Raw genomic sequence first — 12500 nt, 5'->3', positions numbered from 1 at the left:
AAAAAGAAAAGAAAAAACACTTTTTTATAGATGGTTATGAGGAGCAATGTGAGAGAGAAATTTGATAGATCATTGATCGTTGTTTTGGGACGTTAAGCCTTTTCCATAGGCATCAGTGAAGAAGATTGAAGAATGACCATTTTTTTATACGAAAATATTTCTTAACTACAAAAACTCAGTGTCTAAAAACTCAGTGTCATTCGGACTCAACCATCTTGTTGTTTTATTATCTTTTTCGTTGTCATTTGAACATTGGCAAGCAGGCATGTTGCGGTTGCAATTTAAGTGAAATTTCTACAGTAGGCCTACAACATGGTGTTAGGCTGGGCTACTGTCAATGTACTTGTACAGGTAAATGTTCAACAATTGCTGGTGTACAGGTTATATAATCAATTAGCTAAATCATTTGTCCAGCTGTTTAAACATTTTTTCGGTGCTACATTCAAACGCAAAAGGTGCTTTGATATATTTTTTCGTTTGAGCGTTGGCAAGCAGGCATGCTTTATTTGCAAATGAATGAGGATAATTGCTTTTTGCATTATTTTGAATATGACTCGCTCCAGTCTCAACAGCACGTACTTTTTTTCCACACGCTAAGTTCTAACACACATAGGCCTATCCCCCGCTTTTCTCTCTCCATCCCTGCACACGGTGCTTTCTTAATGGAGCTGCACCATTTTACAACAATTGCATCTACATTTTCATATTAGAATGTTTTGTCAAGTGTAAGCTTAAACTACCGCGTGATCAATTTAAGTTCCGCGGCCCCGGCCAAGGTCATGGAAGCAGTAAGTCAGTCGCATCAAAATAGTAGTGGCACCCAAGTGACACCTTGTGGTTGTTTGTGTCAACTGCAGTTTGTGCCATTTCTGCTGAGAAAATGGGGTGCGTGATTCATGAAGGAACCCGTCCAAACTTAATGGGGACCCACTGTATCACCCAGCCGCAGAAGCCTATCACCCAGCCGCAGAAGCCGCAGAAGCCTATCACCCAGCCGCAGAAGCCTATCACCGCAGAAGCCGCAGAAGCCTATCACCCAGCCGCAGAAGTCTATCACCCAGCCGCAGAAGCCGTGGACGTGGAAAAGCAAAACCGACAATGTGAAGCACGCTGGATTTTTACATGGGCACATTGTCTCCTGGAGGACTCAACGAAGACTTTGACCTGACTTGTTTTTTATAAACATGGACATTTGAGTGTGACTAATATTAGTGTCTCCCCTGCAATGTGCACTTGTAAGGTGATGCAGTATGTGAGTGTTGCTAATGTTTTGCTTCTGGAATGGATGATTGAAAATGTAGTTAGCCTCTGGTGCATGTTAATTGATTGCTAATTGAGTGTTTGGTCAAGTATACTGTGATTGGTCCATTTGAATCCTGTTAATGATGTCATGTCCTTTATATGCTGTGAACTCTGATTGCTGAGAATTTGCACTGAGGATGGGGTCACCCGAAACGTTTGCACTTGCACTGTAGTTTACCTGTAGTCTGGTGAGCCAATAAATCACGTTTTAATGTGAAACTCGGTTTTTGAAGACATTTTTGAAGAGCGAGCTCCTTCCTCGATTTGTGTTCTTATTAAAAGGCAATATGGGAACATGTGTATACTTATGGTTTTGTTTTTGCTTGTCAAAACAGATGTGTGTGTGTGTGTGTGTGTGTGTGTGTGTGTGTGTGTGTGTGCTCACATCTGAAAGAGCGGCATGCGTTCTGGGGGGAATGAGATGGCCATGTCCAGGAACTTGCAGGCGGACAGATACATGTCCAGATCCGACGGAGAGAACGTCAGAACGCCATTCTTCTCCGGAGCGCCACGCGCCTTAGTCCTGATGGAGAGAGAGAGAGGGGGAGAGAAAGAGAGGGGGAAAGAAAGAGAGAAAGAGAGGGGGGAATAAACAAATAGAGTAAGAAAAGAACAACTTGAAGAACAGAGAGATCGGAGAGATAAGAAACAAAGGATTAAGGGAAATGTAGGCATGGGTCAGTGTAAGACAGAACTCACTTTAATGCCTCTTTGTCCTCCTTTAGAGACTTCTCCAGACGAACAAAACTACGGATCTATCAGACAATAAAAAGACAAAACCATCTTCAATGAAAGCCAGAACTGAAAGTGAGAAGGAACACAAAAGCACCACTGGACACTCCCAACACAACACCCATCACAGGATCCTTATCTAACATGACAGGGGACAACTGGACACTCCCAACGGAACGTCCATCACTCCCAATGGAACGTCCATCACAAGATTCTTATCTAACATGACAGGGAACAACTAGACACTCCCAACACATCATCCATCACAGGATCCTAACATCTAACATGACAGGGGACACCATTCTCACATTCTCAGTAGACTTTTGGAAGTGTAAACACATACTAACAGCTGAAACTATCTGACCAGTCACTCAGACGTGTGATGGGTGGCGGCCAGGCGTTTTGTGCTCTGTAGAACTCACACTTAACTCATTGAATGCCAAGCTGTTTTCGGAAGCTTTGTCCTAGAGTGCCAGCAATCTAGACCATTGTTGATGTCAATTTTTGTACAGCCACAGCATATTCTGTGTTATAGCTATGAACACATACAATGGCTCGTTTAAAAAGGTGAGACGTTAAGCTCTCAGTGGGTGCAAACCGTGTATTTCTACACGCCTCTGTTCCTGAAAAATCCCAAGCTAAACAATGGCTAGTTTTTCATCAAAATCGCTGTTTTTTTTCTAGAAATAGAGATATAACGTCTTTCATGAAATATGAAGTGTTGCCTGTAAACTTTCCGGGAAGTGATCAGCGAGACCTGGCGAGACTGCCACCTAGTGATAGACCCACGAAAATGGCCTGGTTTGAGTTGGCGTGCATCGTGACTGATTCGATAGCGGCAACCGAAGTTATGATAAAATGTCCAGATAAAAAATGTTCAGATGTGCGTTTTCATGAGTTTTCGATCGTCATATATTTCATTTCCATTCATCACAGAGTTCCCAAAATCACATATAAGGTGTGTTAGAGTGTCTAGTTTAGTAATTAAAAAAAAGCTAAAACATAATAATACGTTTTTGGCACTCAACATATGGAAAGGAAAACGTAATATTATGTTTTTGGCAGGCGTGCAGAGAAGAGGGGCTACACGGGCTCTAGCACCTGCCCTTTGCCCCTTTGATGTCCAAGTGCCCTTTGACAAGACCCGTTTTTTACTTTTTAAAATTTGTAATACTTCCAGCTAGTTCCAATATGAATGAATATTCGCTAAAATGTCTCATTAATAGTTTGTGAAATTAGAAATTTACAAAAACAACAATTTTCTGTGTTAATTGAAAATGCCTTGCGGCCACCAATCGTGGCGTCATACATTCAGTGAACTCTCAGAAGGTGTACGCAGGCACAGTGCTGCAGGAGACGTTTAGAGCACAGTAAGGTCCTTGGCAGTTAGCCTATCTGAACATGCAATAGTATTCAGCTTAGAGATAGAGAATAAAATGTTTAAAGTTGTTTCATGTTTAATGAAGTAGGCTATCAAACCCGTTTTAACCATGTCATGGTCCATCCATTTCAATAACCTGGCAGCCAAAAATCTAAGGCTGAACATGTTCATAACGTATTCTGTTTAGGTTACTATGTTATAGTAGCTTAGGTTAGTAGACTTAGTTCATAAAACAGAGTAGGCAAACCTTTTCTAAATCGTCATAAGCCCGGCGACATAGTTAAACAACCACAGTAGCCTAACCCAATTCCCACCGCGTCGTTCTCTGTTTACAGTAGGCTACATTACGCCGTCATTTCACTCAGTGACCACCAAAGACAGCACGTGAATCTGCAAGACACCAGCTTGCTAATGGTGGTAGTTCACTGTGATAAACATTAAAATTATAGCCTGGCCGGTTCCTAACGGTGGGCGGCGACTCATTGGGGCACCTGCACCGTCGCCCGGCTGACCGGGTTCATTCCCACCCCATGGTCCTTTCCGATCCCACCCGACTCTCTCCTCCCCTCTCACTTCCTGTCAATCCTCCACTATCCCATCTGATTAAAGGCATAAAAAAAAAATATATATATATGCTTTAAAAATTATAGCCTGACAAGCCAGACTAGGCAATAACATATTTGCTGCGTAGGGTGTGTCTAGATTTCTAGGCTATTAAAATTAGCTTTGAATTTAATCAATAAGATGGAAGATGTTTTTATTTTTATATAATTTGCATGTAGCCTATGTATTCTATTGGGTTGTAATCAAAATTAAGTTTTAAATAAAGTTAACCGCGTTTTCCGAAAATTTTTGTTCCATGTGCCCTTTTTTAAAATTTGAGCCCCTGCCCCTTCAAAGGTCTCTGCACGCCCCTGGTTTTTGGCACTCAATGAGTTAAGAGCGGAATGTTGGATTAGAACGTATAAACAGGACGGGAGGTTCTCACCAGTTCCGTGACCATGATGGGCCAGAGGGAGGTGAGGTGCTGCGGGGAGATCCGCAGCAGGAGAACACGGAACATGAGGAACATCTGAGCAGCTATGGACGGAGTCTGACCCATACGCAGGTTCTCTGTTAGACGCTCTGCACGAGAGAATGAGGTCATACACACACGTGCATACACACACACACACACACAAACATACACACGTGATTATACACACACACACACGTGCATACACACACACACACACACACACACACACACATATACACACGTGATTATACACACACACACACACACACACGTGATTATACACACGTGATTATACACACACACACACACACACACACACACACACACACACGTGATTATACACACACACACACACACACACGCGGATTATACACACACACACACACACACACACGTGCGTGCATACACACACACACACACACGTGATTATACACACACACACACACACACACACACACACGTGCAGTGATTATACACACACACACACACACACACACACACACACACACACACGTGCATACACACACACACACACATGATTATACACACACACACACACACACACACACACACATGTGATTATACACACACATACAATAATAATGCGATTATATACACACACACACACACACACACACCTGTGCGTATACACACACATACACACACACACACCGTTATATACACACACACATTGATTACACACACACACACACACATGTGGGATTATACACACACACACATATACACACACACGTGCGATTATGCACACACACACACACACACACACACACACCTGTGCATATACACACACACACACACACACACACGTGCATATACACACACACACACGTGATTATATACACACACACACATCGATTATATATACACACACCGCGATTATACACACATTGACATACACACCTGCGTGATTATACACACACACACACGTGCATATACACACACACGTGATTATACACACACACACATACACACACGTGCATATACACACACACACACACACGTGCATATACACACACACACACACACGATTATATAGCTACTAATACACACACGACATACAATATCATTAATAATAATAATGTGCATATACACACACACGTTGATTATATTACTATCATTGACACACATCGCAGTATTATACACACACACACGGATTATATTAATAATACTAATATTGTCATTACCACATCGCATATAATAATAATACTACTAATAATAATAATAATAATAATAATAATAATTTGATTATACAATAATAATAATAATATCAATAATACCACATGTATATATACATAATACGTCAATAATAATACTAATAATAATAATATCATCATTATCGCAGATATATATCAATATCGGATTATACATTACCATCGCGGATTATATTAATAATATCATCATTACTATCGCATATAATAATAATATCATTAATACTAATATGCATAATAATAATAATAATATCAATACCACATATGCATATACACAATATCAATACTATCATCATCAATATCATCATTATCATCAATATCGCGGTATATAATACTATCATCATTATCGATATCATCATCGCATATATTAATAACACACGCGATACTATCAATAATAATAATAATATTATCAATAATAATAATAATTTAATTATACAATAATATCATCAATAATAATTTGATTACACAATATCAATAACACAGGTGCATATACACAATAATATCAATATCATTATCACACGTATATTATTTATCATTGATTAATACACATGTGCATTCACACAATAATAATAACAGAATAATAATAATAACGATATACACAATACTGAATATCAATATCGACACACACGCATACAATAATAATATCATCATCATCATCAATAACGGATTATACTACTACCAATAATAATAATACCATCATCATCATCATCATCATCACATATGCATTATTAGCTAATAATAACAATATCAATAATATCAATAATAATAATATCATCATCGATTAATAATATTATACTATCAATAATTTGGATTATAATAATAATAATAATAATATCGACAATAATAATAACGCAGTATTACATATCATCATCATCATCATCAATAATATCGCATAATATCATCATCATCATCATCGCATACACAATATCATCATCATCATCATCAATTTTGATTATAATACCAATAATAATAATAATGTAATAATACATGCACATAATATCAATAATAATACTGTCAATACCATCATCATCATCATTATCAATATTACGTGCATACAATACGACAATATCATCGTATCATCGCATATTAATAATAATAATACCAACGCATTATAATAATAATAATAATATCATCATCATCATCATCATTACGCATATAATAATAATAATATCATCATCATCATCATCATCGAATAATATCGCATAATATCATTATCAATAATAATGCGGCATACAATAATAACAATAATACCACGTCATCATCATTATCATCATACATAATACCTGATTATATACAATATCAATAATAACATCATCATCATCATCATCATCATCATTGAATATCATTTGATTATAATACCAATAATACCACATTATCATCATTTTGATTACAATATCAATAATAATAGTCATCATCATCATTATAAGTGCATATACATCATCATCAACACACACACACACGTGCATATACACACACACACACACACACACACACACACACATGTGCATTCACACACACACACACACACACGCATATACACACACACACACACTGCATATACACACACACACACACACACACACACACACACATACACAAACTTTGCATAAGGACACACACAAAGACACACACACACACCGTACCCTGTATGAGGGGCAGGTAGAGATGGTACTGGTCGAGTTCTCCACTGAACATGAAGGCCTGGCTCTTCAGCAGCATTGGCTTCTGCTCCACACTGGGGAAGAGCTTCAGAGAGCTGCTCTGCATGCCTATAAACACACAAACAATTATGCATACATTGAAGCACTTGATTAATTGAAGCAAATTATTAATTTCTCTCCTACAGTAACCAACCCCTGGCACACATAAACACACTTCTACCCTGCATGATGTGGCACTGGTCATGTTGCCTTGCACGCACATGTACACAACACACACACACACACACACACACACACACACAGCTTACTCATCAGGTCCTTGAACATGGTCTTCTCATGGGTGAGGAGATGGTCAATGATAGCCCTCCAACTGTAAACAAAGAGGTCAAGGTTACAGAACAATCCTACAAACAAGGGGTTATGGGATGTGTAGGCCACTAAGTATGTGATTTGGGGTGTGTAGGCCACTAAAAGTGTATGATTTGGGACATGTAACCCACTAAATGTGTGATTTGGGACGTGTAGGCCACTAAAAGTGTATGATTTGGGACATGTAACCCACTAAATGTGTGATTTGGGACGTGTAGGCCACTAAAAGTGTATGATTTGGGACATGTAACCCACTAAATGTGTGATTTGGGACGTGTAGGCCACTAAAAGTGTATAATTTGGGACATGTAACCAAAGTCCTTTTAGGCAAGTCCCTCCACTGGCGCCATATAGCAACGCTTTTGGGCACTCCATCGGGCATCCTCTTCAGCAGAAATGCTACAAGTAAAGGCTTCACGACACCAATCTTGTTCAAGCTGGCGAAGTTCATTAACACATGATTGGCAAGATGTCTTCACAACACACCATATAATTTGGCTTAGCTGTATTCACACTACACCCACATGATTGGCTCAATGTATTTACATGTCGACGCTTTTGCCGGAGGAAAGGGGTGGGATATGTGTAGACAACGGCCATATTGACGCTACAAACTAACCCCATGCATTTCTATGGAGGATTTTTTGAGTGCTGTGTCTCCTCATTAGAAAGTCTCTGATGTAACCCACTAAATGTGTGATTTGGGACGTAGGCCACTAAATGTGTGATTTGGGACGTGTAACCCACCAAATGTGTGATTTGGGGACATGTAGGCCACTAAAAAGTGCATGATTTGGGACATGCAACCCACTAAATGTGTGATTTGGGACGGAAAGGCCACCAAAAGTGTATAATTTGGGACAAGTAGGCCACAAAATGTGTGATTTGGGGACGGGTAGGCCACCACCATAAGTGTGATTTGGGGATTACGTAACCCACTAAACGTGTGGTTTGGGACGTGTAGGCCATTAAAAGTGTATATAATTTGGGACATGTAGGCCACTAAATGTGTGATTTGGGACGTGTAGGCCACTACTGTAAGTGTATAATTTGGGATGTGTAACCCACTAAATGTGTGATTTGGGACATGTAGGCCACCTCAAAAGTGCATAATTTGGGACATGTAGGCCAATTAAAACGTGTGGTTTGGGACCTGTAGGCCACCACTGTAAGTGATTTTTGGGACATGTAACCCACTAAATGTGTGGTTTGGGGACGTGGCAGGCCAATCAAACGTGTGGTTTGGGGACGGTAGGCCAAAAATGTGTGATTTGGGACGTGTAGGCCACTACTGTAAGTGTATAATTTGGGACATGTAACCCACTAAATGTGTGGTTTGGGACGTGTAGGCCACTACTGTAAGTGTGTGATTTGGGAGATGTAGGCCACTAAGTGTGTGGTTTGGGAGGTGTAGGCCACTAAAAGTGTATAATTTGGGACATGTAACCCTCTAAATGTGTGGTTTGGGACGTGTAGGCCACTAAGTGTGTGGTTTGGGACGTGTAGGCCACTAAGTGTGTGGTTTGGGACGTGTAGGCCACTAAATGTGTGATTTGGGACGTGTAGGCCACTAAAAGTGTATAATTTGGGACATGTAGGCCACTAAATGTGTGGTTTGGGTTGTGTAGGCGTGTATGAGTTGAGTGTGGTCTGGGTTGGGTGCGGTGCGTACTGGCAGGTGCAGGAGGGGTCCATGTGGAAGAATAGGGGGTCCAAGTAGAGCTCCAGCACCTCTTTCTTCCAGGCACGCTTGGTGTAGTATTGCATCCACCCCAGACTGCTCAGCTAGTGGAGCACCCTAACCAAACCAGGGGCATGCCAGGTAAGGCACTGGGGGAGAGATGGAGGGATGGAGAGAGAGGAGGGGTGAAGAAGAGAGAGAGGAATAGAGAGAAAGAAGGGATAGATGGAGAAAAAAAAAGAGTGGGGGGGGGGAGGGGTAGATATGTTGATACATAGGAATGGGGCAGTAGATATGATGGTATATTCACTGTATATAACTGTATTTTCTCAGTGCTGTCAAACAACTCCTAGGGTAAGCTGAATAAAGCTAATTTAGCTTTCTTAATGCAGAGACAAATCTATGATAGTGGTGGTTACCGGTGGTTCTTCAGGTATTAAATAAGTCTGGTAGTGGTGGTTACCTGTGGTTCTTCAGGTATTAAATAAGTCTGGTAGCGGTGGTTACCTGTGGTTCTTCAGGTAGGGGTAGACGTAGTACATAAGGCGTGAGATCAGTGGCACAGCCTTGTCCTTCTCATCGCTACGGTACACCATGTCCAACAGAGGAGCCAGGATCTGGACACACACATAATATTTATTCAGCATCACATGCTTGCAAAAGCTGTGTGTGCACATATACAAATACACTTTGCTTGGGACAAGCACATGATCTCTGGTATGTGACCAAACTCATACACACAGGTACACACAGGTACACACACACACATCATCAATAACACACAGTGCTGTGTTACCTCAGCTAGGAGGGCCAAAGCCTGTACACTGTAGACAGAGGGGGCCGATGAGGAGACCATAGCACTGGCCTGACCAGCTGAGAGAGGGAGAGAGAGAGGAGTGAAAAAAAGGAGGGAGTGAAAGAGAGAGAGGGAGAAAAAGTGTAGAAGAGTGGCCAAACGGGAAGCTTACTTTACATGTTCAGTGCTTACTTTATGTGCATGCTTACTTTACATGTTCATTTTTTTAATTCTAAAACTGAAAACATCATTCAGTGTCTTTAGCACATGACGACAGGCAAACAGCCATTATGAATAGGGGGTTAAAGGGATATCTGGATTTTCATGGTTACCATCAAGGTCGTTGTCCTCAGGGTCGTCCTGGTCCTCCTGCAGGCAGACCTGTGGCTGGGCTTTCACTTCCAGGTTACGGCTTAGCCAGCTGGTCTGCTCAAGAGATGAGCCCGCCACGCCCCCGACCGCCTCCAGGATACGCTGGGTCACTTCCTGGAAAGGTCAGTACCATGGAAACAAAACACTTCAGGCAAGAATGAGGACGATCAGGGTCGACAACCTGAAGCATCTGGTCAATTTGTGTTAGTTTTCTAAACATTGTTTCTAAATATTTCACATCTTTGAGACTGAGATATGTTTAGTGACTGTTTGTTTATGTCATTTTAAAGACTGAGAGCCTGAAGCTGTGTTTGTTTCTAAATATTTCTCCTATTTGAGACTGAGACACGGTTAGTAGGTGTTTGTTTATGTCACTTTGAAGGCCCCACCTGTAACTCTCTGGTGTCTCTCTTGTTGTCGATGTTGGGGAGACGATTCACAAAGTCATTCAGGATGCTGTTACCATGACAGTGAGTGAGGAAGACAGAGAGAGAGAGAAAGAAAGAAAGAAAGAGAGAGAGAGAGAGAGAGAGTGGCAGAGAGAAAGGGTGAGACAGTATATGACATTATATCGATGTGAATTCAGATTAATATTTATGGACGAATATGTAATGTACCTACAGTACTGGCTCAGCGGGGTTTTAAGATTAAAATGAATATCAGCTATGAAAGTCCATTGCGTCCTTAACGTGTCCATTACCAAACATGTTTTATTCATTTTATTATCGTTAATGTCTGGCCAGAGTAGTGGATTTCAAACAATTCTGATGTCATATCCTGTGTTCCATTCCCAGAGGGAGGTCTAATGCATCTGTGGGACTTCAGCCCAACATCATACACACTCCTCATCTATTCAGGTACACACAGAGTCAGGATGCCATTAAACACAATCCTCTCAGACAGGCATTAATAATCAACACAGCACTCATGGCTCCAAATGCAGATGCTAATGGGCAGACTGCTCCAGACAGCACTAATGGCTGGCTGCACACTCACCCCAGGAGCAGGAAGTGTCCAGGCGGGGCCAGGTTGAGCTGGGCCGACTCCCTGAGCAGACTTAGGAGGGGCAGCACGTTGTCATGGAGACTCTGGGCAGGCAGGCTGTAGGGAGGACATCACATGGTTAATGGAGGACTACGGGGTAACAGGGTTATTGGTGGATTACTGTGTCTGTGTACCGGAGAGTGTGTGTATTTACCTGGGAGTAGGAGTGTGTCTGCGAGTGTGTGTGTACCTATGTGTGTGAGTTTGGTCACATTCTTGAGATCATGTGCTGTCTGAAGCAAAGTGTATTTGTTTATTTACACACACAGCTTTGGCAAGATTGTTAATAAATATTGAATACATATATTTGTGTGTGTGTGTGTGTGTGTGTGTGTGTGTGTGTGTGTGTGTATGGGTAGGTGCATGCTAGGGATGGGCATTCGATTAAATTTTCTTAGTCGATCATCGGGAGAATTAACGATCGACTATCATTAATATTTTTATATTAAAATTCATTATGAATGCAATGAAATGATATAATGCAATGAAAATACAAAAATACAGCGTGTTTTTCCTCGATAAGATCTTTATTACAAGAAGAACACGTTGTGGCAGTTAAACTGGATGTTCAGTAAGGCTAAACTTGAAGATAGCCTACATGCGCTGCAGTGTTCTAAAGCAGATAGCCTACACGCGCTGCAGTGTTCTAAAGCAGATAGCCTACATGCACATGTGTTCTAAAGCAGCGGAACCTGCAGCTGCGAGCCGGTGTTGTGTGCCTTCTACTGGTTTCCGTCCGCCTGCTCGCGTTGCTCACCATAGCAGGAGTTGTCAAACATTCACAAACAAGTTGTTTTAGATGGATTTGAAGTCGCCTTTCATATCCATCCCATGATCATTACACTACAACCACTCGTAGAAAATGCATGTAAAATAAAGGCTAGGCTATAATTTTGCACACTTTATAGCATTAAA

General features: G+C 41.0%; 1 protein-coding gene across 1 annotated transcript in view; it reads right to left on the bottom strand.

The window, feature by feature from the left end:
* dop1b (DOP1 leucine zipper like protein B) overlaps nt 1-12500 on the bottom strand; it is a 68275-nt gene that overhangs the window by 6841 nt on the left and 48934 nt on the right. The window contains 11 exon segments of the mRNA XM_048238507.1: nt 1688-1825; nt 2002-2057; nt 4404-4540; nt 7306-7431; nt 7632-7693; nt 9365-9469; nt 9881-9990; nt 10170-10246; nt 10502-10655; nt 10931-10997; nt 11538-11642. Coding sequence (XP_048094464.1) covers nt 1688-1825; nt 2002-2057; nt 4404-4540; nt 7306-7431; nt 7632-7693; nt 9365-9469; nt 9881-9990; nt 10170-10246; nt 10502-10655; nt 10931-10997; nt 11538-11642 — 1137 coding nt within the window.

This window comes from Alosa alosa, chromosome 3, assembly GCF_017589495.1.
Source record: "Alosa alosa isolate M-15738 ecotype Scorff River chromosome 3, AALO_Geno_1.1, whole genome shotgun sequence".
NCBI lineage: Eukaryota > Metazoa > Chordata > Actinopteri > Clupeiformes > Clupeidae > Alosa > Alosa alosa.
This window is presented reverse-complemented; position numbering and strand designations above follow the sequence as displayed.